Source organism: Pan paniscus, chromosome X, assembly GCF_029289425.2.
Source record: "Pan paniscus chromosome X, NHGRI_mPanPan1-v2.0_pri, whole genome shotgun sequence".
NCBI lineage: Eukaryota > Metazoa > Chordata > Mammalia > Primates > Hominidae > Pan > Pan paniscus.
In genome coordinates this window covers 134,205,009-134,232,866 of record NC_073272.2, presented here as the reverse complement: position 1 = coordinate 134,232,866, position 27,858 = coordinate 134,205,009, and the positions used below count along the sequence as shown (strand labels likewise).

Sequence of the window (27,858 nt, the reverse complement as noted above, 5' to 3'; positions counted from 1 at the left end):
GGGCAGAGGTTGCAGTGAGCCAAGATCGTGCACTGCCCTCCAGCCTGGGCGAAAGAGCGAGACTCTGTTAAAAAAAAAAAAAAAAAATCCAGATCTCACCCACGCTGAGGCATGATTGTTAGGGACTCTAATTCCTAGTAAGAAAAAACATTTGGTTCTGCTTGCTACCCGTTCTTCAGGACTTTTCCTAGTTTTGTTGAATCTAAAGGTGCTTGCAAAATGGAGCTGAGTTTCTCATTAGCTATACGAACTGTCATGATATTCGCTTTATTTTTACCCATTGCGTTTGTTTTCCCACTTCTCTTTTGTCTAGTGCATCCGAATGGATGATCTGAAAAAGAAATCAGCCCCTGCAGACAAAGACCAACAAAATCGAGGGATTTAAGGCATGAGTGGGGATCACAGAGGTCGGAGCGTACAAATTAGGAGTGAAATAACATGGAAACCCCATGTTTTTCTCTATTTCCCATGAATATTGGCCCAAACTCCTCCTGAAAGCTGATGCTCCAGCATTTTCAAACTATTGGTTCTTTTCAAAATTGGGCGCCAGGGTCCCCAGGCCAATGCCATCGAGGAAGGCGCCGGGCCCCCTGGAAACGCTCCTCCCCTTTGGAGGCGGATTTCGAGGCGGGGCTCCCACGCACGCTCCGTGCCCGCGGGCCCATTGGAGTGGCCGCTGGACGCGTGCGCAGGACCCGATGGGTGCCCGGACGCGGAAGAACTGGCCCCGCGGAGGTTCCCGCTTCTGAAGCGTGGGAGGCGGAAGAGACTGCAGGTTGTAGATTTTGGTCTTGGCCCCAACGGGTTCCCCCAGACCATTAGAACCCGAGAGAGGAAGAGGAGGCACCGCGGCGGCGGCTGAGAGGCCGAACCCCCAACCTGTCCTCGAGGCGGGAGGGGGGCAGGGAGGGGAGAAGCACCGATCCCAGGGCTGAGGAGCCTCCGGGAACGGTTCCGGGAGCATGGGGGGCTGGACCGGGTCCCCGAGCATGGGGAGCTGGAGCCGCCAAGGCCGCCCGGCCGGGTCCTACCCGACTGTCAGGTCCTCGGTGCTAGCGCTGCCCGGGCAGCCGCAGCATCTGTAGCCCGGCCCCGCTTGTGGTCCTCAGCCGGAAAGATAGCAGCATGAGTTCCGCCGCTGCCTAGTTTCCTCCCCCTCCTCTTCTCCCTCCTCTCTCCTCTTCCCCAGACCACCTCCTTCTTTCCCGCCCCTGCGCTTCTTTTCCCTTACCCTCTGTCCTCCTCCCTCCCCTCTGCCCTCTCCCTTCCCCTCCCTCCTCCGCCCCCTTCCTCTCCCTTTCCCCCCTCTGCCCTCCTCCTCTTATCCTCTCTGTCCTCCTGCTTTTCCACCTATCCTTTTCCCTCCCTCTTCCCTCCTCCCTCCATCCTTGTTTTCCCTCCATCCTTCTTTCCTTCATCCTTTTCCTTCATTCTGTCACCTTCCACCACTACCTCTTCGTCCTCCTCTCCTGCCTCACCATCATCCTCCCTTCCTCATCATCATCCTCCTTCCCTCCTCCTCTCCTACTTTTCTCCGCCCCCAGCCCCCGCCCCCGTCCCCAAGCCTCCGCCCCTTAGCCCCCGCCCCCAGCTGCCAGTCCCCAGCAGCTCAGTCCTGCAGTGAGAGTCTTGGGAGTCCATAGCTAAGCACCAGGAGCTGAGCACTGCCCGCTGTGCCTGCCTGCAAGTCTGACATGGCTCAGGAGAAAATGGAGCTGGACCTTGAGCCTGACACATCTTATGGGGGAACCCTGAGGAGATCCAGCAGCGCTCCCCTAATCCATGGGCTCAGGTGAGCAGGGTTGGGGAGGATGGAGTACAGGATTCAGGGGCTCCTTGCCCCCATGCAAGCAATCTTCCTTCCTTAAAGTGCACGTTTGAGCTCATTTGGGCTCTTCAACCTGAGGGGGTGGCGACTTGTTTGCTTGACAGTGACTTGGGTCCCAAGGTGGAGTGAAAGTTTAATCTCCAACTTTGGGCAGTGTGGAGGAAACGGTCCCCCTCTACCTGGGGCCATGTTGTCCCTCTGTAAAAGGAACTGCAGAAAGCTTCTGGCTCTTCTGACAGGTTGCTTGCCCCGACTAACTTACACCAGGGAATGTCAGATCGAAGCCCCTGGAACTAGATGTGCAACTTGACACCTGTCTCTCAGAGCTGCTATTTCTAAGCTTAGTTTAGGAATCCTGGCATTAACAGACGTTTACTTTAATAAATCACAATTTATCTAATAACTTGTAATTAAGTGGTATGTTCACATCGTAGTACGTGATTTGGATTTGCCCTAATGTTTTCAGTTTCTAAAACTGCCTGAAATGCATTGCAGTGAATAAAAAAGAAGGGTGGTCTGTAGCTTAGGGTCAGTGAAAAGGCAGGTTTTAGAAAACGGTGGAGAGAATCGACTCTTCAATTTCAGTGGTAGGGTCTTGTGTTTTCATGTCAATAAGTCATCGAGGGTCTGTTTTAAGGTAGCATCTTGTAATAGTGAAGGTTAGGTTGGCTCACCTCCTGAGCCTATTGTATTTCACTTTTATAAGGAGACAATTCATCTTAGGTAGAGAGCCAATTTGCGAGACCCTGTAGAAATGGCATTAGTCCAAAAAAGGAGATGAGAGTACAATTAGCCAAAAACATATTAATCAAGCACAGTGAAGGCAAAGAAAGAGATAATCCTTGCTGTTGAACTGATTATAACATCCATATTTTGGGGAAAAAACAGGTTGACTTTTTCATTTATTAAATATAATTTTGAAACTGAGGGAATGTAGGAGTGACTTTTTGCTTTCCTGTTGCTGTCCTTGGCCCTGCATTTATTTTGGTTACTATAACAATAAACTGGTCTTTTTCTGATTGTCTTTTGAAATCTCGTAAGCAAGCAATTGCTAGGGACTTCAGCAATTCTATTGACCTGTATTTAGACTATTGTAGCAAAAACATACTGTTTTTTGAATCATGATTTAAATAATCACTGAAAACACAGCATGATGTGACACAAGAAGGGGCAAGGAGACCAGGCCTGGTCCCAGTTTTCACTAACTAGCTATGATCACGAATGAGTCATTTAACCTTTCTGAGGCTGTTCTCTCTTTGAAAATTAAGAGAGCTGAATTAGGTGATCTCAGTGGGCCCTGAAAGCCCAGTGCAGTTCAGTTCTGAAAATCCTTCTGGAATTCTCATCCTTATTGTGGGCATCGCCCTCTGCTAGGCACTGCAGGGATATTATACAAAGATTAATAAAACACCTCTCTACCAATGGGTTTAAGACACATCCACATTTCTCTTTAATTAAGAGACAAAGTAGGTGTCTCAAGAAGCATCTCATCTCCCAGTGTACTCTTTGGGTTCAAAGGAGAGAGTGATTGCATTCCGTTTTTGGATTGAAGAGAGGTTTGTGCCATGCCTTCACTGAAGGGTATGGCATTCAAGATGGATGTGGAAGGACAGGAAGGATTTTAATAGATGTTGGCAGGAGGGAGAGCATTTGAGGCAGAAGGGGCAACAATCTCAGCTATGTTTATTCCATCAAACAGCAGTGTTCAAAGGTAGGACACATGTTTAGGGTGAGAGGGGAGATGTCTTGATCCAGCTCATATTGTAGAACAATGCTCCTCACCCCTTTTCGCATCATGGCAAACACAGAAAACAGTACTCATTGGTTCTCTGGGGTAAACAGATGAGGCTGCTCAGGTCTGGTGGTAACCGGTTTGGGGGCGTAGCTCTGACCAGAAGCAGCTAGAGTCAACCAGTCTGGAGCTCCGCCTGCATCACCTCTCCCAGCTGCCCCCCGACCACTGAGATCAGTATCTCTGCAAACCCGTAATCCACAGCATACCACTTGGGAAGCTCTGCAGAGAGGACGGTGAGGAGTTCATTCTCTGTATGAAATGAGGAGCCATGGAAGATTTCGTTGTTAACTAGATAACTGATGCTAATGTATTTGAAAGAGATCTTCCATTAGAAAACATTACTAATTTTGTTTTTTTTGTTTGTTTGTTTTTGTTTTTTTCAGTGACCTTTCACAGGTTTTCCAACCTTACACACTTAGAACTCGGAGGAATAGTACAACAATTATGAGCCGTCACAGCCTGGTAAGTATAGAAGTAAGTATCTGAAGTGATTTAGATTGGGGAAAATACTTTGAAATGGAGTTCTTTCTTAAAATGATGTGTGATGCACAATTGTTTAAGAAAGAAAAGATTGATTTTACCTATGTTGTTTATTGCTTATGCTGTGGCCATTCAGCTTTTGGTACCAAAAGGATACATGGTTAAAAATTTTTCTTTGCTGTGTGACTTTGTATTTTTTAAAATTGTTCATTATTATTTGTCACTACTTGCATCAGGCTTGTGAGGTAAGTCAGGATTAACTCCTAATTATAGCTGAGAACAGTGGTCTTCATTTGGCGTAGGATGCACAAATCACTTAAAGGTAGCAGAGTGTTTGTTTCTGACACTTACCTGTTAAACAGTGCTGGTTTTCCAAAATGAAGACTCCTTTAAAATGCTTGTATTTATATTCTCTGAAGAGTTACTGATTGTGACTGATCTCTATAGCCAGAGCTGTCAGGGATTGCTTTATTAGTTGGTTGCATTGGGAGAAATTATGATGAGGTTTTTTATATAGTAGCAGTTCACATGTGGAACTCACTTATCAAGCAGCTTCAATTCTCTGGAAGATATCCGAGGTGAAAGAAGATAGATCCCTAAATGGCAGAACTAGATTTCCATAGTCTGTGCACAGAGGTTCATCGGTTTATTTATAGGAGAGCCTCTGACCTCTGAATCATCTAAAATGTATGCACAATTATAATAAGCTTCCAATCCAATAGTGTGTGAGAAGCAGCAAATTAGAAGAGATGCATTTTGGTTAAAAGTATACTAATAGCTGCTAGCAAGGGAGGAGAGGGAAAAACTGAAAAACAGACGTTTTTAAAAAATTAGTTTGTGGCTAATTAGTATAAGGGCTAAGAGCCTGTTAGTACACCCCAAGCGTGTCACTGGTGTAGAATCATATAATAATTTACGTTCTTAAGGATACCTGGGTCATTAACTTATTCATAAATTCTAGTAATACCTACACTTGCATAGTATTTTATGTATTACAAAGTACTTTCACACATTTAATTGTCATAACAGCCCCTATGAAATAGGGAGGGCAAAGATATTTTTCCCAATTAAAAGAAGCAGCAGCTAAAACTCAAGACATTAGAAGTCACTTGCTCAGAATCGCACAATTAGTAAGTGGTAGAACTGGGATTAGAATAGAGATCTCCCAGTGCAATTCTGTTTGGTATAATTTGTTTAAGAAAGGGAAAAATAGAACACATTGTAGAAAGATTTCCAACTGAAATGGCTGAAAATACTTACAGGGGGAAATGTTAGCTATCTGGAGGTTTCATTCATTTCACCTCCTTCTCTGAGGACACTGGAAAATATTACTTATTTTTGCTGGATATATGAAAAAATGTTTATACATGTTATACAGCCATGCTCCTGATAACAGTAGCATAGCAAAGAAGGGAAAGTGAATTTGCCTCTCTACACTTCACTTACCTCTTTTGTAAGATGAGAAGATTCTTATCAACCGTGGTCTAGGTTCATCTCTCACTGAAATACCTAGTTTTCTGAAAGGGCCATGGTGACTCACTGCTCTTTGTTGATCCTGATCATCTTTTCATTCCTACCCCTCTCCTTTCTAGCTTTTTGGTCTTCCAAAACTCAGTTTAATCCTTATATCTCCTTTGGGCAGGCTTCCACAACTATCATAATATTAATTACACTATATACACTCTATCACAGGATGTGCTATAAATCTTAGTACGTTTATCTGTGTCCCATGGTAACCTGTGATGAGTAACGTGTTTACAAATGAAATGGACTGGATATGCATATGTAGGATCTTCATGGCTCACCAGCTGATTAGATATAAGGACTAAGAGAAGGAAGACTCCAAGTGATGGAAATTTTGTATTTTGGTGACGGGGGTTGGCACTGCCTTTAGTAGGAGTAGAGATTGGTAGTTTGAAGGGGAAAAAGATGAATTCTTTGGGACATAATTGGATTTAAGGTGCCTCTGGCCCCATGATATTCTTCAAAGCAGTATTCTCACTTTTTTAAAAGATTCTGTCCGCTTCCAGTGTAACCACTTTTTACTTTGAGCAGATGACCCTTCTTACTTTACAAAGAAGACAGACACCTATCTTGTGTAAATGTCAGCTTTCTTTGCCTTGAAATGCCTTTAGCTTCACATATGGCATTTCTCCCCAATGGTTCATATGCTTTTGACTCTCCTGTTGCTTTGCTCCGTCTATCATCTCCTCTCTATCTTGTATCTTTTCCCTATTCCTCACGGGCTCTCTTCTTTCCGCCTTCTCCAGACTCACTCATCTGATGGGGGAAAACAAACTGTTTTCTTTTTCGTAGGTCTCTCCTTCCCTTTTCCTTCCCCTCTCCAAGCTCTTTCAAAGCATAATCTACACTCCACTGCCTCTAATTCCTTGTCTCCTCATTTCTGGCCAGTTTGTAATCATGCTGCTTCTACCACAACTCCATTAAAAAACTGTTCTTGCAAAAGTCACCAGTACCCACTTAACTGCCAATGTCAGGGGCCTCGTTGCTTATCCCCCTTGACCTCTTTGCTTTATTTAACCCCATTAGCCAGCACCTCCTTGGAGTTCTGGCTTTTTCTTTTTTTTTTTTTTTTAAGCCGATACATTGCCCTGTTGTTTCTGGTACTACACACAGCTTTGCTCTGTTCTTCTTTCTGGTCTTCTTTCCAGTTTTGTCTAAAATTGTCAAGTTGTATATTATGTAAATGTAGCATGTAAATTTCTGACTTTCTCCCCAGTTAGTTTTTGGCCATCCTCATGTCAGCTTTCCTGATCATTTCACTGCTTCTTCAGTTTCTTGGGTTTCCCTAAGTGACACGTCTGTGCTCTCTTCCACAGTCTCCTGTTGGAGAGTCTTCCTGCTGTATTTGCTTGCCTTGTAGCTTGGTGTTTTCTAAATGATCTTATTAAGAGTTCACCAGTGGCTGGGCGCAGTGGCTCATGCCTGTAATCCCAGCACTTTGGAGGGCCAAGGCAGGAGGATCACGAGGTCAGGAGATCGAGATCATCCTAGCCAACATGATGAAACCCCGTCTCTACTAAAATACATTTATCTTATACTCCAGTCTCCCTTAATGGTTGTAAAAATTCGCTGGGCATGGTGGTGTGTGCCTGTAGTCCCAGCTACTCAGGAGGCTGAGGCAGGGAAATCACTTGAACCTGGGAGGCGGAGGTTGCAGTGAGCAGAGATCATGCCATTGCACTCCAGCCTGGGCAACAAGAGCGAAACTCTGTCTCAAAAAAAAAATAAAAAGAAACTTAGAGCATTTTATCACTATTTTATACTGCTCACTACATTAGTATTCAAATAAGTTTTAATAGTGTAGGGCCTCTTAAACAGGATAATTGTTATTTGGTTTTATAGTATTACAAGTTCACTTGCATTTCGTTATAGAATAAATAGTAGTCGTTTATATTATGACCACTAGAACTCTCTAAGACCTGTTGATATGAATTGTGCCTTACAGTTTGTGACCAGCTTGTAATTATTGTGAAGGAACATAATTTGGCCTCCAAATCATTTCTGCTTTGTGTTATTAAAAAATGATGATCTAAGGGAAAGCATCAGTTATTTTAAAGATACACCTTGTCTTTCCAAATTGTTTTTTGTTAACTAGTAAGATTTGTAGTGATAGCATATGATGAGATTTTAGAATGGATTTGGATCGTGAAAGCAAAACCTCCTTATTGCAGTTTTAAAGTGTTTTTGAAAATCATCAATCATAGACAAAATATTATATACTAGACTTATTAGCCTGTCTTCCCCCATTGCTGCATTGATAATAAAAATTAATAGCATTGGTGTTTTTTTTTCTTTCCCTTCTCATATTGTTCTTTATTTTAGATAAGTGGGATAATGGATATTTCTAAGGCCCATAGTCTTTATTTCTCTAAATTTACGTAGCTTCACATTCATTTGGGAAAAGTGCTGAAGTCAGTGTCTGTCTAGCAACAGATGGCGCTTTGAGGTTGGACACCTGGTGTACTTTTTGAAGACTAAATGTACTGCCTTTAGTGCATTAATGTTCAGTGATCTAAAGAGCTAAATTTTGAAGAAGAATATGAAAACTTACCTAGGAAGAGGTTGTACGCCAGTACTGACAGCAGACTGCTGCTTTGTGATTCAGAAAATAGTAAATGTTTACTTTTTCTTTCCAGTTGCTGTCATCCTCACCTAATCGTATTCCTAGTAGCAGACTGCATCAGATCAAAAGGGTAAATTTTACTTACTAGCTCAGATTGGAAATTTTTTGGATTTTACATTTTTATTTTAAAGATGTAGATATTAAAATGAATTAGGATGCAACTCTGGTTAGTTGGAGACAGATTATAATTCTTCTGGAGCGTGCAGATAAAATATACAAGCGGCATGAATGTTCCACTCTACTGTGATTATGTCTATGAGGTAGAAAAAGTCTTTTTATTTTATTTGAAGCAGAGAACTATGTGGATAAAAATTGCAGTGTGTGGAAGAGTTAATATTTTGTCAGTGATCCTGCCTTTTTAGCATATATGTTTGTCTTTGCAGGAAGAAGGCCTGGATATGGTGAACAGAGAAACTGCACATGAAAGGTTAGTGCTTTGCAAGAGCAGGGCCTAGCCTAATAAGTGTCTTGTTTGTAAACACTGACGGCCCTTCCCTTTGTTTATTTTAGGGAAATGCAAACGGCAATGCAGATAAGCCAATCATGGGATGAGAGCTTGAGCCTGGTAAAGTTTGCTCATGTCTGTTTGGTTTTCATTTTCTAGAAACTTTTATGTTGTTCACTAGGTTCATTAATTTTTTCGCACACTTCTTTCCCCTTCTACTTCCAAATTGATACTTGTTTTTTGATCTCTGCTTTTCCAGCAGAATATTAGAGTCTATACCTTTCTCCTTGGAAAATCTGGGTGTGTTATAGTAGTAAGTAAGAGCTGTGATGTGCTGAATTTATTATGAGGAGATGACACTTTATGTTTACAGAGTGATAGTGATTTTGACAAGCCGGAGAAATTATATTCTCCTAAGAGAATTGACTTCACTCCAGTTTCTCCAGCACCTTCACCCACCAGGGGATTCGGAAAGGTAGGATAACTGACAAGATATTAAGTGTATTTCACAAACTGAGCTGTTTACTCTAAAACACACACAAATCACCCCACTTTTAAAGTATCCAATGCCTTGAAGGAAAATCAATGAAAATCTACAGCAGTAATTTGGAAAATATACATATATATATGTATATTCTTGGTCCTCTTAAAATATATATATATAACATATATATTACACATATATAACATATATTACACATATATAACATATATATTACACATATATAACATATATTACACATATATAACGTATATATTACACATATATGACGTATATATAACACACATGTATAACGTGTATATATTACACATGTATAACGTGTATATATTACACATGTATAACGTGTATATATTACACATGTATAACGTGTATATATTACACATGTATAACGTGTATATATTACACATGTATAACGTGTATATATTACACATGTATAACGTGTATATATTACACATGTATAACGTGTATATATTACACATGTATAACGTATATATTACACATGTATAACGTGTATATATTACACATGTATAACGTGTATATATTACACATGTATAACGTGTATATATTACACATATATATATTACATATATATATGTGATTTAGTTATGAGACACACAGACAGCCAAGCAATTCTAAAGATATTGTTTCTGTCATTTTGAAAAGAACCTTTTGAAAATGATTGTGGGCCTGGTATGGTGGCTTATACCTGTAATCCCAACTCTTTGGGAGGCCAAGGTGGGAGGATCACTTGAGCTCAGGAGGTCGAGAGCAGCCTGGGCAACATGGCGAGACCCCATCTCTACATTAAAAAAAAAAAAAATAGATACAGAAAAATTAGTTGGGCATGGTGGCGCACACCTATAGTCCTAGCTCATCAAGAAGGTGGGGCAGGAAGATGGCTTGAGCCCAAGAGTTCGAGGCTGCAGTAAGCTATGATCGCATCACTGCACTCCAGCTTGAGCAAAAGAGAGACCCTATCTCTAAAAAAAAAAAAAAAAAAGAAGGAAAGAAAACTGGAGTGCTAGAACTATTTTAATATTGAATATGTTTTTTCTAGTAATGTTTTTCACCCTTCTTACAGATGTTCGTGAGCAGCAGTGGATTGCCACCAAGTCCAGTTCCCAGTCCAAGACGATTTTCAAGGTAAGCAAACTTGAATTTTAAATGTGGTTGAAGTGCCATTCATTACATTTATCTCTCAGATTAGCTTTTTGTGGCTGGGCGCGGTGGCTCACACCTGTAATCCTAGCACTTTGGAAGGCCGAGGCTGGTGGATCACCTGAGGTCAAGAGTTCAAGACCAGCTTGGCCAACATGGTGAAACCTCGTCTCTACTAAAAATAGAAAAATTAGCTGGGCCTGGTGGCAGGCGCCTGTAATCCCAGTTACTCGGGAGGCTGAGGCAGGAGAATCGCTTGAACCAAGCAGGCGGAGGTTGCAGTGAGCTGAGATCTCACCATTATACTCCAGCCTGGGCAACAGAGCAAAAACTCTGTCTCAAAAAAAAAAAAAAAAAGATTAACTCTTTTTCCCAATATTTCACTGTGAAATTTTCAGACATCAAAAGTGAAAGAATTTCACGGTGAACAACCATATACCCACTGCCTATAATCTACCATTAACATTTTAACCTGAGTTTTTTCTTTTCTTTTTTTTTGTATTTGAGATGGAATCTCACTCTGTCGCCAGGCTAGAGTGCAGTAGTGTGATCTCAGCTCACTGAAACCTCTGCCTCCTGGGTTCAAGCAATTCTCTTCCCTCAGCCTCCCAAGTAGCTGGGATTACAGGCATGCGCCACCACCCTCGGCTAATTTTTGTATTTTTAGTAGAGATGGGGTTTCACCATATTGGCCAGGATGGTCTCAATCTCTTGACCTCGTGCCCTCCTCGGCCTCCCAAAGTACTGGGATTACAGGCGTGAGCCACAGCGCCCGGCCCCAGAGTTTTTTAGGGGGAATTTAATGCTGATTTATATTTAGTGGGGAAAGACACACATACACACCCCCCACAATAATACATCCTTTTTAAGAATAAGGAAAAAATGTTAAAGTTCATAGATCAATCAAATCCAAATTACTTTATTTATTTTTGCGACGGAGTTTTGCTCCTGTTGCCCAGGCTGGAGTGCAATGGTGCGATCTCAGCTCACTGCAACCTCTGCCTCCCGGGTTCAAGTGATTCTCCTGTCTCAGCCTCCTGGGTAGCTGGGATTACAGGCATGCACCACCACGCCTGGCTAATTTTTTGTGTTTTTAGTAGAGATAGGGTTTCACCATGTTGGTCAGGCTGGTCTCGAACTCCTGACCTCAGATGATCCGCTTACCTTGACCTCTCAAAATGCTGGGATTACAGGCGTGAGTCACTGTGGCCCAGCCCCAAAATACTTTTTAAATAGGGTATCTTTTTTTCTTTAAACTGTTGGGGGTATTTTGTCATATAGAATATTTTTTAAAGGACTTAAAATGCTGTATTATTCCAGGTTGCCATATGCTGGTTCAAATCATGTATTGGATTTCAGTTACTCAATTACAGAAGAATTTTCCATTTCAGTCATTGATAAGATTGTCCATTTTATTTATGTATTTGTTGGGCTGGACTGCTGTTTTATCTTGCATCTTGGATGTTCTTCACATTATCCTGTTTGTTTTTTCATCAAAGCAGGAGAAGTCAGAGTCCAGTCAAGTGCATTAGACCCAGTGTTCTTGGTCCTCTTAAAAGAAAAGGTATGTAGCAGCATGGTGACTATAGCTAATGCTACTGTGTCACATACTTGAAATTTGCTAAGAAAGTAGATCTTAAGTGTTCTTACCACACACATACGAAAGGTAACTAGGTGAAGCAAAAGATGTGTTAAAAACTTGACCGTGGGCTGGGCATGGTGGCTCACGCCTGTAATCCCAATACTTTCGGAGGCCGAGGCGGGTGGATCACCTCAGGTCAGGAGTTTGAGACCAGCCTGGCCAATATGACAAAATCCCGTCTCTACTAAAAATACAAAAATTAGCTAGGCATGGTGGCAGGTACCTGTAATCCCAGCTACTTGGGAGGCTGAGGCAGGAGAATCGCTTGAACTTGGGAGGCGGAGGTTGTGGTGAGCTGAGATCGCACCACTGCACTCCAGCCTGGGCAACAGAGTGACACTCCATCTCAAAAAAAAAAAAAATTGACTGTGATCATCATTTCACAGTATGTACATACATCAGATCATCACATTGTATACCTTAAATATATATAAATTTATTTGTCATTTATACTTCAGTAAAGCTGGGGGGAAAAAGAAAAAGATAAGCATCACGCTTTTGGTCTTATACCTAGCCAAGCTTGAATTAAAAACTAGAACTCCTGTCTGAAATGAGCTAACAGCATTGCTCTCTTGTGTTCTAGGGAAACTCAAAAGTATTCTTCCAAATGTTTGCTCTGCTGATTCTCAATTTTGTAAATGAGTTATTTGATACATCTATATTTTCTTATACTTCATAACAGTTTTATTCATATATTCATATTATCATTATATATTCAAAAAATTGCCTCTCTGTTATCTAAATATGAAAGAGATGCATAGTTTATAAACTGCAGAAATATATGCTAATGCCATAGCAAACATATCCATAAATGTGCTGTATACGCAAATATAAGGTAAGGTTTACCCCCCTCATCAAATTATGCCTCATCAAAGCAAGAATTGCCTTATATTCAATTCTATGGAGTTTTTTATATAACAGGGTGCTCTCAGTTACCTTATTTTGAACCACAAAGCAGTAGGCTAAAATAGTTGAGTTTAGTATCAGTCAACACTAGTGTTAGAAGCTTATAAAGGGCACCTGATGGCATCTCTTTAAAAAGGCAATACAGGTCTGTAATACCAGCACTTTGGGAGGCCGAGACGGGAGAATTGCTTTGAGCTCAGGAGTTTGAGACCAGCCTAGGCAACATGGCAAAACCACGTCTCTACAAAAAATACAAAAATTAAGCAGGCGTTGGTGGCTTGTGCTGTTGTCACAGCTACTTGGGAGGGTGAGGCTGGAGAATTCCTTGAGCCCAGGAAGCAGAGGTTGCAGTAAGCTGAGATCGCAGCCTGGGCCACAGAGTGAGACCCTGTCTCAAAAAAAAAAAAAAGCACACAGGTTTTTGTTTGTTTTTTTTGAGACCGAATTTCGTTCTTGTTGCCCAGACTCTGGAGTGTAGTGGCGTGATCTTGGCTCACTGCAACCTCCACCTCCTGGGCTCAGCGATTCTCTTGCCTCAGTCTCCCGAGTAGCTGGGATTAGAAGCACCCACCACCACCACGCCTGGCGAATTTTCTGTATTTTTAATAAAGGCAGAGTTTCACCATATTGGTCTTGAACTCCTGACCTCAGATGATCCACCTGCCTCGGCCTCCCAAAGTGCTGGGATTACAGGTATGAGCCACCACGCCCGGCCGGCAACACAGGTTTATTCATTATTCCTGGGGATATGACTACATGATTGCAAGTGTCACGTGTCATTTTAAACGAGTCTTAACAATAACTTTTTTTTTTTTTTTTTGAGGCAAGGTCTCGCTCTGTCACCCATGCTGGAGTGCAGTGGTGCAATCTCAGCTCACTGCAACCTCTGCCTCCTGGGCTCCTGGGTTCAAGTGATTCTCCTGCCTCAGCCTCCCAAGTACCTGGGATTACAGGAGTACACCACCATGGCCAGCTAATTTTTGTATTTTTAGTAGAGACAGGGTTTCGCCATGTTGGCAACACTGTCCTCAAACTCCTGGCCTCAAGTGATCCACCTGCCTTGGCCTCCCAAATTGCAGGGATTACACAGGTATGAGCCACCATGCCCAGCCATTAACAATAACTTTTTTTTTTTAAATTGAGACGGAGTCTTGCTCTGTCACCCAGGCTGGAGTGCAGTGGTGTGATCTTGGCTCACTGCAACCTCCGCCTCCTGGGTTCAAGTTATTCTTCTGCCTCAGGCTCCCAAATAGCTGGGATTACAGGTGCGCACCACCACGCCCAGATAATTTTGTATTTTTAGTAGAGATGGGGTTTTGTCATGTTGGCCAGGCTGGTCTCAAACTCCTGACTTCAGGTGATTGCCCGCCTCGGCCTCCCAAAGTGCTGGGATTACAGGCGTGAGCCACCGTGCCTGGCCAACCGTACTTTTAAAAGCAATTCAGCAAGTGGTTTCTTTGTGCGGATCACCTTCAGGGCCAATAAACAGACCAACTTTTCTAACGTTAGGGGAACAGGTATTTGTGGCTTTGAAAACTTTCCAATCATAGGATCATACACAGATTCCAAAAGTGCTGTATTTCAAACAACTTAAAATTAAAGATGATGTGCTCTGGAAAATAGTTCCTGATATGGTGACAATATTTGTATTTAGTGTATAAGTTTTATTTTATAAACAGTCTTTCCTTAATCTTATAGGGAGTTATTTGTAGTCCTAGGAATGTTCTCAGTAGCCAGTAAGTGAAAATAACAGTTGGAAATAAAGCTATTATTGTTGTTATTATTACTAACTTAAAATTTGTTGCAGGAAGTTGAAGGAATTAGTATGGTTGTTTAGTTTTACAGCTATTCCGAAATACACCAGCAGATGGAGGAATTCTTTGCTCAAAAGAGCTAAAGTCTTTTGCTAGTGAGGCGAACTCAAAAGCCCAGCAGCAACTTTTAAAAGCTGCATATTAAAGCATGGAAAAAAACAACTTTTGAGGATTTTCAGCAATTTTCAGAATAGTCCCAGAGGAAAGATAATATGAATTAGTTGATAACATGGACAAAATGAATGTTGCGTTTGTTCTTGCTTGATCTTTTTTCATTCTAATTGTACAGTTTTAAGTTCAAAGTTACTAATTTTCTACTGGAGTATAGACAGGCTCATGAATTAAATTGTCTTGAACATTCCGTTTTCAAGCTCAGATGAAGAGCTTCAGAACCAAGGAATGTGTATGTTTTAAATAAAATCAGAGCCCGATTTTAAAGGAGATTATTCTAACTTAGGGTTTTACTCTTTGTACTCCTGGTAGCAAAATGTTAAGCATTATCCCTGTTGGTGCAAAGTTTTTCTATTAGCAATTCTGAGAAGATCTGTATGATTGAGGTGGTCAGTACAATACCAGTTTTGTGAATTGAGTAAGATTTGCTTTTGATTACAGGTGTGTTTTCAAACTTATCTTTTTAATCTTCATTTTCATTAAATAGTGTGAAAGCAACTTTTTACTTATACACTACTTATCAGACTACACATTTTTAAACCAGTTTGACACCATCTCAGGAAATGTTCAGGTATCAAAATATATAAAACCAATAGGCCTTGCTAACCATGTAGCATACAATATTGACTGTGAGTTTCAGTTATTTGGGAATTCCTTATCTCTACTGTGGTCAGCCTTGCTTCATTTCGCCTGATGCAGTCAGTGTTCTACTTTTCTATTAATGTGAATATGTCCATAGCACGCTGTGGATAATGAGTGAGAAGTTTTTTAGGGCTGCCAACTTTTTGATTGAGTTTATGTGGAAGCATATTTCTTCCATGTTAAAGCACGTGGGAAAATAGTTTTAAGAAGTGGTTTGAAGAAGTATTCTGAGCTTTGGTTAAACAAAGGTCATCATATGTTAGCACCACGCCTGTATTTGTAAAATTGTTTTATAGTAGCATCATCTCTTTCTGTTTTAGGTGAAATGGAGACAGAAAGTCAGCCCAAGAGACTCTTCCAAGGCACTACCAATATGTTATCTCCAGATGCCGCGCAACTGTCTGATCTCAGTTCATGGTAAAAAATGAAATAAAATGAAAAGTATATTAGAGTATAATCCATTTTAAAAGAGCCACATTGAAAGTATATTGGGATAATTTAAAATATTTTTTTGAATTTTGTTAATATTTATTTTTTATATCATTATTTTGGGGATGTGACAATATTATAAAACAGATACCTGACAAAACTCAAAACACCATTGCAAAGAGATTAGAAAGAGTTGATACAGGTGCTTCGTTAATAGCAAATGAATCTGAATAGCAGTTGACTTAGATTTTTATCAAGTCATAGTAAATGGCATTCTCTAGGAATCCAGAAATGTGGTCCTAAAACATGGTGACTTGGTAACTAACAGATTTTTAAAAATTATTACAGTGAATGAAGAAGCTTCTCTTCTTTTAAGTTTTAAAATTTTTTCATCACCTCAAGTCTGAAGAAGCTTCACTTGAGGTGTTTAGCTCAATAAAATTATGCTTTCTGCCCCCCAGCTCCTTACCATCAAAATTGTCCAAAGATTCTAATTTAAAATATTTTCAACTTCTTATCCATGCCCCCATGAAGGGGAAATCTCTATGGAGGATAATGTGAAAAAACAGATTATTTCAAAGTCAACAGTATTTCGTTTGGAAATGTATATGTCTTTCTGACACCTTCGCTTTCGTTCCCAGCTCCTGTTAGGTCAGCCTGTCATTAGTTGCCAATGGTGTGGCAGTGCCAACTGCTGGCTGGTGTGAGAAAGAGTCTCTGGGTGGCTGTGGGTAATGTGTATTGATTGTAGCTGCTCTGCCTGCATTTTGTATCCAGTCCTTTTGACTTAGCAGAGGATACCAGGATTCTCTTAAGCATAGTATTCTCTTATTAGCATTATCTATTGTTATCTTTTAGAAAATTATGAAATATTTCAGAACAATGCTAAGGTTTCATTTTTATAATAACATTTCCTGATTCTTACGGTCTAGTCACACACATGTTTTTTAAATCTTACTCATCCTAGTTTAGGTCTTTAAGGGCCTTCAGTGTTTTCATGAGAACGTTAACTTCTTTTCCTATACCTGAAGTTGAGCACTTGAGTGCTTATGTACACATTGGAAGGAAGGGGAAGGGATAAGTAGCAGTGACCAGGTAATATTTTGAAATATTTCAGTATGTTCTGATCAACTCACTGAATACTTGTGTAATCAATTGTGTACTGTTTTTCAGAATTTTTTTTGTTCCCTGAGTTTTACAGCTGAGGATTTTTTTTTGTTTTTTTGAGATAGGCTCGCTCTGTTGCCCAGTCTGGAGTGCAGTGGTGTGATCTTGGCTCACTGCAGCCTCTGCCTCCCGGGTTCAAGAAATTCTCCTGCCTCAGCCTCCCGAGTAGCTGGGACTACAGGCATGGGCCACCACGCCTAGCTATTTTTTTTTGTATTTGTAGTGGAGATGGGGTTTTGCCATGTTGGCCAGGCTGGTCTCGAACTCCTGACCTCAGGTGATCCGCCCACCTCGGCCTCCCAAAGTGCTGGGATTACAGGCGTGAGCCACTGTGCCCGGCCTGAAGATCTTTTTAAAAAGCCCATGAGGGCACTCACTTTAAAAATAGCAAGATCATACCCCTTAAATTGAAGGAATGTATAAGCCACTTATAAGCTATAAGAATGGATGATCCCTTCTTCCCAAATCACTTATTCATTGTTTCGTGTGAAATAACCTGTACTTCTAGTTGACCAAGAAGTCACAGATTATTCTAGTTTGTTAGTCTTGTTGATCAGTACTATTCTAACCTTGGAACAGATAGATGCCTTTTAGATTGTTCTAGCTATTTTCAGCTCCATGGTCTCTTTTCCTCTCATCTCTGTCTGTCCTTGCTAGTTCAGTATGCTGATTTTGGTACAGAGTGCCTTTCCAGGTATGTAGATGATGGCAAAGAGAAAACTTCTGAAGTTTGTCAAGAGGACTATTGGATGAAATTCTATCCTTAGTGGAAAGTGCATCTCACTTTTATGGTAAAGTGTGTTTTAATAGGCACATGGCTATAAATAGGTTTGCTTACCTAGTTACTAACCAAGTGACCAAGTTAAGTAAAAGATATGACAGCATTTTACCAAGCTAAAAACATACAGGGTGAGGTGACTTATTTTTTTATTGTCTTTGGCTGACAGTGCAGGATGCTGTAAAACAGGTTCATGCAAATAAGTAAGAAAGGAAAGAGAAGGTGCAGTATTTACGAAGGGTCTTCTCTCATTGTCCAGACATTTATTCCTCCGAGCAGCACAACCTAAACCATCTCTAGCAGTGGCTATTGTGAGGCTTCTATTTCCTTGTCACTACTCCCCTACCCTGTAGACCCGTGAATGTCTAGGAGAGCCCTGGGAACGTCAACATTGGTGATGAAGGAAACTTTTTATTTTATTTTATTTTTTTGAGACAGAGTCTCGCTCTGTCGCCCAGGCTGGAGTGCAGCAGTGCAATCTCGACTCACTGCAACCTCCGCCTCCTGGGTTCAAGCTATTCTTCTGTCTCAGCCTCCTGAGTAGCTTGGATTACAAGCACGTGCCACCACACCCGGCTAATTTTTGTATTTTTAGTAGATATGGAGTTTTGCCATGTTCTCCAGGTTGGTCTTGAATTCCTGACCTCAGGTGATCCACCTACCTTGGCCTCCCAAAGTGTTGGGATTATAGGCATGAGCCACTGCGCCTGGCCAACTTTTGATTCTTAAACGTAAAAAGCTGTTGTGGCTGGGCGCAGTGGCTCACGCCTGTAATCCCAGCACTTTGGGAGGCTGAGGCAGGTGGATCACGAGGTCAGGAGATCGAGACCATCTTGGCTAACACGGTGAAACCTCGTCTCTACTAAAAATACAAAAAAATTAGCCTGGCGTGGTGGCGGGCGCCTGTAGTCCCAGCTACTCGGGAGGCTGAGGCAGGAAGAATGGCGTGAACCCGGGAGGCAGAGCTTGCAGCGAGCTGAGATCGCACCACTGCACTCCAGCCTGGGCGACAGAGCGAGACTCTGTCTCAAAAAAAAAAAGTTGTTGCCTCACACAAGAGACATTTGCTTTATTCACAGCCACTCATAGAGTGTCAACAAGCCAAGTGTGGTTCAAATAATCTGAAAAAGAAATCTGTTACTCAAAATTCACAAAACTAAGTGTCAAAGATAGTTAAGTCATTAATTAAACTTCCAGATGATGTTTTTAGTCAGTTTGCAGCAACTGTACTTCTGAGGTTATTAAAGCTTACAATTGTGCTAAGACTTTGGGGATACCTTATATACTAATGATGCTGATATTTTTGCTTATAATTAAGAGATTTTTAAATATGATTTTTTTAATATAAAAACTGGATCCTGGCCAAGCACGGTGGCTCACGCCTGTAATCCCAACACTTTGGGAGGCCGAGGTGGGCGGATCACTTGAGGTCGGGAGTTTCAAGACCAGCCTGGACAACATGGTGAAACCCCGTCTCTACTAAAAGTACAAAAACTAGCTGGGCATGGTGCGCATGCCTGTAATCCCAGCTACTTGGGAGGCTGAGGCAGGAGAATTGCTTGAACCTGGGTGGCAGAGGTAGCAGTGAGCCAGGATCACACCACTTCACTCCATCCAGCCTGGGCAACAGAGCCAGACTCTGTCTCAAAAAAAAAAAAAAAAAAACCAACCAACCAAACAAAAACTGGATCCTGCTTTTGCAGAAACTTTATTTGAGACGGAGTCTCGCTTTTGTTGCCCAGGCTGGAGTGCAATGGTGCAATCTCGGCTCACTGTAACCTCCGCTTCCTGGGTTCAAATGATTCTCCTGCCTCAGCCTCGTGAGCAGCTGGGATTACAGGCATGTGCCACCACGCCCGGCTAATTTTGTATTTTTAGTAGAGATGGGGTTTCTTCATGTTGGTCAGGCTGGTCTCGAACTCCCAACGTCAGGTGATCCACCCGCCTCGGCCTCCCAAAGTGCTGGGATTACAGGATTACAGGCGTGAGCCACCTCACCTGGCCTTTTTTTTTTTTTGAGACAAGATCTGGTCTATTGCCCAGACTAGAGTACAGTAGTGTGATCATGGCTCACTGCAACCTCTGCTTCCCGGGCTCAAGCCATCCACCCACCTCGGCCTCCCGAATAGCTGGGACTACAGGTGTGCACCATCACGCCCAGCTGATTTTTCTGTTTTTGTAGAGACCGGGTTTCGCCATGTTGCCCAGGCTGCTCTTGAACTCCTGCGCTCAAGTGATCTGCGTGCCTTGGCCTCCCAAAGTGTTGGGATTACAGGCATGAGCCACCGCACCCAGGCTCTTTTATCTCTTTAATGTAGTTTCATTAATCAGAATCAGACGTTCATATTCTTAGAAATGGGGATAGAGATAGGAATCAGCTGTGTTCTGGTTTCTGCTACCAAGGTTGGCAACCTACTTGATAACAAAACTAAGGAATCTGTGCTAGGCTTGATAGGGCTGCGGCTAATTTTTTGTTTATTTACCTACCTGCTGTTAATCTGATAGAACCCAGCTTATTGACTGAACAAGACACAAAGTGGTTCAGCCAGATGGGGTGATAACATGAATCAAACCGGATATCTTAGTTTTGTGATTACTTTTATCATTGGATGGTTTTAATGATTTGCTATTTTAATGAAACTACAGAAACAACTGCCCTCTATCTTTTAGAGAGCAGAAAAAGGATCAGATCATTAGATGTTATCTTATCATTTAAATATTTATAGTCTATTCCCTGCCCCACCCAACAAAAGGAGAGATGGCTTTTACAGCCTTTAGATTAAAGTTTATGTACTAGATAACAATCTTTAAAATCTGACATCTTTTGAAGCATAAATTAAGTTTGAAATTTGAGTGTGGACCCATTTGGAGTTTGTGTCCAGTTAGGCATACTTTTTTTTTCTTTTCTTTTCTTTTCTTTTACTAAATGAAAATTCCCAAGTCTTTGCCAACCAAATCTGGAGGACATTATCAACCACAAGGCAGGAATTATGTCATTCTGCATTTAGTCCTTATGGACATCAAAATTTGAGCATAACTCAGAAGTCTACCTTTGATTCTTTCTGCACGTTGGGAGCTCTTAATCTGCTCTTCATTCTTTTGGGGGTGAGACTGTGTGTGTCTGCAGCATACTATATAAAATAAAGGAGTTTTCAGGGCTGCTGGCCGTACGGTGATGATTAAATGATAGTCTTTCTTTTTTATGAACGGAAAACTTACAAATTTCCTTACCCCGTGCTTCAGTGTTAATGTGATAGTTTTAACACGTTTTTTGTTAAATTTGTCTTAGTGGTTCTAACACTATTTTTAATGTTATATGTGTCATGTCAAAATTTCATTATGAATATGTGACAAGTACAAAACATAAGTTTTAATCATTAACAGGAATGTGTATGTCTGTACACATCTCTAAAGTACATGTGTATACACACACACACACACACTTTAGAGATGTTTATGTGAGCAACTTAGACATCTGTGCTGATAGTTTAAAACTCCTGTCTACCTTCACCATAAAAATGAGCAAGTTAAAACAGAAAAAACAACAAAAACACTCCTGTCCTCAGCATGACTGCAGACTGATATTTAAATATGTGATCTTAAAAACTTAGAGGTTATTCAGAAGGATAATACTGGGACCCTTAAGATAAGATAGTAGAGACCAGAGAACATGCCATATATATCAGTTTAACCCAGAGCAAGGGGTGTGGGGATGCCCTATAGTCATACCTTATACCAAAATTTGTGCTAGGCTTGATAGGGCTGTGACTAATTTCTAGTGCATTTACCTGCCCGTCATTAATCTGATAGGACCCGGCTTATTGACTAGACAAGGCACAAAGTGGCTCAGCCAGATGGGGTGATAGCATGAATCACACTGGACATCCTACCTTTGTTATTACTTTATCATTGGACTGTTTTAATGAGTTGCTCATACTTCATCCTTAGTTTTTCTAGACAGAGGGCATTACTTTAAGTCATAAGTACTTTTTTTTTTTTTTTTTTTTTTTGAGACGGAGTCTTGCTCTGTCACCCAGGCTGGAGTGCAGTGGTGCAATCTCAGCTCACTGCAAGCTCCGCCTCCCGGGTTCACGCCATTCTCCTGCCTCAGCCTCTCCAAGTAGCTGGGACTACAGGCGCCCGCCACCACGCCTGGCTAATTTTTTATATTTTTAGTAGAGACGGGGTTTCGCCGTGGTCTCGATCTCCTGACTTCGTGATCCGCCCACCTCGGCCTCCCAAAGTGCTGGGATTACAAGCATGAGCCACCGTGCCCAGCCAAGTCATAAGTACTTTTGGTTGTGTGATTCAAATATTGCCTCAATATGTATATTCAGTGGCTGGAATTAATTTGTTCAGTTTTGATTCAGGGATTCCTATGTCCAATTTGAATTGTCCAGATCCTTTTTTACTGTTGTCTGGCTTTCGGCCATTAGTCTAAGTAAGGCTCATTAGCACTTCCATCAGAGCTTAAGCTAGGAAAGAAAGAAGAGATAAACTCAAATTAGACCAGAACTTGTTGCTTTTAGAAGCTCTAGTAGAAGATTTAATAGTAGACTGTGAAAATTACTTTTGTGCAGTGATGTTGCTGTGGGTTAAAAAATCATGTAAGTCTTACTTGACATGGATAGAATAACAATGAGTGATTTGTGACGTGAAGTCTCTGCTTCCATGACCATGAGTAGTTGTACCAGATTAATTCAAACGGAAACTAGATTTTAGTTAAGTGAAAATGTCTGGTTAAAGATTTACCAAGTTCTGAATCTAAATTGCAGTGGAGACTAAATGTAAGTGTGCTATTTTCTGTTAATGAACAAAATTATATATATTTATATTTTAATAATAGGGAAGACATTCTGAAATAAAATGTTCAGGGCTTTTTTTTTCTGCTCCTCAATTAGCTTATTTCTCTTAAGGTAATCAGCAGTGTTAGAAGTCAAATTTCACTGCATGAGTCGTGTTTTGTGTTTTTGAATGAATACAGGATTCACCCAAGCAAGCAGGCCTTATTACAAATGGGATCTTTTAACCCAGGGCTCACCGTAAGTCTGGTGGTTAGAATAAAGAATTCTTTATTTATATTCAGATTATCTGCTTGGTGGCCAAGTTTTAATCTAAGCCCATTTCTTCCTGCCAAGTAGCAAAGAGCGTGTCCTTCGTTTGCCCGGCCAATATGTGCTTTAGGAAAGTAAATTCATTTTAATATTAGTCTAGGCAAAAAGCTGCAGGAGGAAAAATCACATATGTTCCAAAGGCAAATAGAAAGGTCTTTTGATTTTCCAATGCCTTGGATTATCTGTGCAACTTTCTTTCAGTAGTTTGAGTAATTCATATTTTAGATCCATTTTGCCATTTGGTTGAAAAAATATCGGAGCCAGCTAAAATTTCCAAACTTCTTACTTAACAGTGGTATTATTAATGATGCATTTGACAGCAGTGAGCGTAGAGTAGGAGTAGTGTGGAATATACTGTTTCCATTTTTACTTTTACTTTTCTGAAGCCTATTTGTAGTCTGTCTCCATCTAAAAACAATCCACAAGCAATAGAATGAAATGACATTTTAAAGAAAAGCAGAAGAGTAGAGAAGCAAGGGTGGGGGTGATATATTTCACTGAGGGTAGTACAGGGCCCAGAAACTTTCTAATGTACCATAGGTTACTTTTAACACTAGAAGTACATTAACTTGGACATTCAGATAAATGATAATATTAAAGACTCCTAACATTTCGACTCAGAGCATGTTAGACTGGAATGGGCTTTTTCAAAGGAGCTAGTGACCAAACTTAAACTAGAACCCATGTTTCCTGATTCATAATTCCTTCTCCAATTCGATGCTTTTTTCCTTTTCAAAAATAAAAAGTGTCTGTGTAAATTCTAAAACTGCCCAATTACCTCTCCCGATTTGTCTGTCACTGTGTTTTCTTCACTCTCTGTACCCCAGCCACAATAGTCTGCTTTTGTTTGATTCCTGGAACTACCCTTGCTTCCTCCCAAATCTTAACTAGTTAATACCTGCTCATCCTTCAGATTATAGCAAATATCATCTCTGGGGAACCTTTTCTCATTCCTCCGAATTAGATTAGGTTACCCATGTTATATATTCTCATAGCCCCTTGTATCTTTCCTTTATCACTTTTACTGCAAATTATAATTATATATTTATTAGCATGATTATTTAAATGTCTGTCTCCTGCACAATACTGTAAATTCAATGAGGGCTGGGACCACGTCTGTTTTAAACACCGTTGTATTTCTAATATCTAGTGTGCTTCCTGCACTTGGCAGGCACTCAGTAAATATTAGAATAAGTGAATGATTGAATTCAGGGCAAATATAAAGCATAGAGCTTATTACTGGATTGATGGAAACCAAAGCCAGAAAGGCAGCTTGATGCCAGACTGTAAAGGCTCTCAGTTCCTTGCTGAAGTATGGAGCCAGATTCATGAGTCAGGCCAGGTTGATGGTTGGGGAACAGTGAGCCCCCAGGCTGGATAGGGAAGGAATCCCTGGGCTGGGTATAGAGGTTCTTGATGTCCAGATCTGGAGTTTTACTGGAAGGATAGGAACAGGAGCCAGTTGTCAGGATAAAGAGGCAATAGACAACGGGTATTGAGACCATGAGTGTAGATTATTCATTGTAGAAGCTTAACTGGAGAATAACTGAAGGGATCAAAGAAAGGGACTCTTCTAGAAATAGACCTTTGGGTTTTGAAAGCAAGAAGAAAGGAAATAATGTAAGGAATTATAAATGGCATAGAATTGGAGGGGGAAATCATTTAAAAAATGTGTTTGAATTGAAGGCCCTTTGGGAATGGGGAAGTGATCAACTCTAGGGGAGTTGAAAGACTTTGTTTTAGAGTAGAGGAACTATGAGGCAGTGTACTTGATCGAACACCTCTGATAGTCCGAGTATGGTTACCTCAATAAGTAACCATTCCTCTTGCTCCAAGCCTGATGGGAAGGTAAACATAAGAATAGAAATTTCTTGAGCTGAAGTGAAGTGAAGGAACTCCCTCCCGAAAACCATGGCATGTCACGAGGAACGTTTATTGTAGGTTAGGCGGTCTGGTGCCTCCAGGGGGGACAATCAAATGATACAGGACCTCGAAGAGTCTTACTTTGGATTTCTGTGGCTTTATAATGTAGTATATTATGTAGTTCATTGCTGTGGCTTTATGCTTTTTTATTATTTACAAGTGATTTACTGATTTGTGAGCTCTTGAAACTGTGTCATTGCATGTTATGTTTACCCTGATAGTTGCATTTGCTTATAATTCTTTTTGCTTTGTCTTCAGTTCAGATATTTTGGATGGCAGTAGTAGCAGCAGTGGCTTATCCTCAGACCCGCTGGCTAAAGGCAGCGCTACCGCAGAGTCTCCAGTAGCATGCTCCAATTCATGCTCTTCGTTCATCTTGATGGATGATCTCTCACCCAAGTGACTTAACCATTTCTGATTCAACGTTTTAACTGCTGTTTCCTACATAAAATGTTTAGTGGGGAACGCAGAGAACTTTGATCCATAATGAGGATTAAAGTTTTACAGATTTCACACATTCTGATGCTATTATTGCTCTTTGGCATCTCTCTTCTCCAAAGTTCAATTTTGTGAGCCTAGTGACCTTACTAATATCTGGTTTTGCTGATCTCATTTTGGATTTAGTGATTAAATCTCAAATGCTGATTTTTGATTGCTTAGAGGAATCTTTTTTCTTAGTGCCTCAAAAAACACCTATTTTGAGTCTATACATTTAAGAAAGGCACTGATATGTATTGCCTTTAATGGTCCTTTTCCGCAGCAGTGATATGACAGATTTGATCAGAAATTCTCTTGCTTGAGAGATTTTTTTTTGTCCTCTGTTGACTACATAGTTTCAAATCTCTCTTTATTTCATGATGATATATAAATTGCTTTTAATTATATTAAATTTTTATTTTTCTGCATCAGCTTAAAGTACATTATTTTGTTTCCCTTTCCTGTTTGAGCCGCTTATGCCATTTCTCACAGAGGGGAAGAAATACGTAGTTGCTTTCATTACTCTTATTGCTTCTTTGCTGTTGGGGTGTGTGAAGTGAGCATTGATTTTAGTGCTGAGAATGTAAACGGACTTACAGGATACTTGGATTAGTCATCACAGGTTCTTATGACTTTGCTACCACAGTTGATATATTTCTCCTCAAACCTGTTGCCCTAAGGAATATATAAAATATTGTTGATATTTCTAGGTGGTGTTATCAAGGAGAAGAAATTCCTGCCTTGACCAGATGTGTGGAGCATCTACAAATGAATGAATAGTTATTTACACACAAACCACTGTGTACAAAAGCGTCCATGGAGCTGTCAGTGTCTCGAGTGGTATTATGAGGCCTCAGGTGCCTTGGGGTACATTGTCATGCTATAAGGGATGTATATCATAAGGTATGGTGGAAGAGGGGCCTTATGTGTATGATTGCCACATACTGTTTCTGTTGCTGCTTTTTTTCCGATTCCTTTTTGTCATTGGATTTGTTTGTTTGTCATGTGGTGAATGGTGTTTTAGTTATTGTGTTGCTGCCAGAATCAGAATCCAGTTCTTGTTCATACTGCCTTGTAGTGAGGGCAGTTTAATATCTACAAAGAAGCTTTTAGAAGCTGAAAAAGTCAATGTGATTGTGCATTCTGCTTTTAAGAAGCTGTTTCAGCTATGAACTGTGTATGTGCTATAAGTGTGAGGTACCATAAGTTATTTAATTTTTAAAAGAGGAAACTCCTGAGTGAGCTGTTTAAGAAATCTGAGTGTAATCTATTGTTATGTTATTTATAACTAGGTGAAATGTCTGTCGTGATAGATTTCTTTTAACGTTCAGATACTGTGGTTGGGTTGTCTATATTTAATATGCAGATTTGCCTGCTGGAATCATAATTCATTTTTAAGTGAATGTAAGAAATGAAAACTACTGCATTTGTGTCTTTTGAAGGCAAGGATCCTTGGATTTTAAAGGAAGAGTATGTGCTTTGAAGGCACTCAGAGACTAGTAATAGCATATGGCTTGAAGGGAAACCCATTCTCTTTCAATTACAAGAGAGCATCACTTAGCGTGCAGTACTTCTGTTACAGCATCCGATGTGTCCTTTATTTTAAATTGTAACCATAACAGCCATTAATGGCTTTATTTCTTGTATTGCTCTCATCTGGGAAAAGTCTCTACTTCTTCAAACGTAATATAAATCTATTATGAAGCTTGTCCCCTAGTATGCCATTATAAAGAAAAAATTCTTCGATGGTATGCAGTGTATCTATTCTGTTTGTAAAAGATCATGTCAAAATGTTCTGCCTCTATAATGATAATAGATGGTTTTGTCTTTCAGGAGATTTATCCACCTACTGTCTTCTTTGCCTTAAAGGGACACTTGGCCATCATTTTTAGGCTCGAACTTAACACTGTTAAGAAATAACTGAAATATGATGGTATTTACATTAATTTTTGAAATTCAGTGGTGGGATAGAATTAGGTCAGGAAATGGAAGTTGTTCCAATGGTGTGAGAACTAGGAGACAAGATGATTCACTTTATTATTTAAACCAAGCTTCATTTTTAGTTTTTGTTGTTTAAATGGACTGGAAAGTTAAGTTTTTGCAGGGATTGTTTTGAAATAAAGAGATATGCTAACTCACAGATGAACTTTGTTAAGACCCCTTTATTTTTATATAAAGTCTAATATTTGAAAAGCGATTGTTATAAAGTAAAATTCTCTCTTCCTATTCTAATATATATCATATATTTCAGGCTTCTATTTGAAAACAGGTATAAGAGATGATATGATAAAACCCTATAGATAATGTTTTTTGCTTGATTGACTTATATAATCACTGTTTCATGATTACTGCTTTTGGAATAATAGGAAGTTTTGTGAAATGCTGGCCTTGTGTATATCTTAGAATGCAAATTTAATAAAGTGTGTATACATGCATAAAA

At 40.4% G+C, this 27,858-nt stretch overlaps 2 protein-coding genes across 23 annotated transcripts in view; one reads left to right on the top strand and one right to left on the bottom strand.

The window, feature by feature from the left end:
* PABIR3 (PABIR family member 3) overlaps positions 1–1,160 on the bottom strand; it is a 59,729-nt gene extending 58,569 nt beyond the window's left edge. For all 5 annotated transcript variants that reach the window (XR_004668932.2, XM_008967183.5, XM_008967186.5 and 2 more), the window contains exon 1: positions 1,032–1,160. The gene's annotated coding sequence lies outside the window, so the exon portion shown is untranslated. The remainder of the gene's footprint in view (positions 1–1,031) is intronic.
* Positions 620–27,858, top strand: PABIR2 (PABIR family member 2). 18 transcript variants are annotated; one of them, XM_034950586.3, is made up of 11 exons: positions 624–775; positions 1,545–1,792; positions 4,007–4,097; positions 8,264–8,320; positions 8,634–8,677; positions 8,761–8,815; positions 9,069–9,170; positions 10,279–10,340; positions 11,855–11,919; positions 15,851–15,947; positions 25,200–27,858. In XM_034950586.3, the coding sequence occupies exons 2-11, from the start codon at positions 1,695–1,697 to the stop codon at positions 25,342–25,344; spliced, it is 816 nt and encodes a 271-aa protein (XP_034806477.1). In that variant the 5' UTR covers positions 624–775; positions 1,545–1,694; the 3' UTR covers positions 25,345–27,858. The 18 variants fall into 18 exon arrangements, with proteins under 18 accessions (XP_034806478.1, XP_034806477.1, XP_054962857.1 ...); XM_034950589.3 differs by having other exon boundaries at positions 631–775; positions 4,007–4,085; positions 11,858–11,919; XM_063601772.1 differs by having other exon boundaries at positions 632–775; positions 4,007–4,085.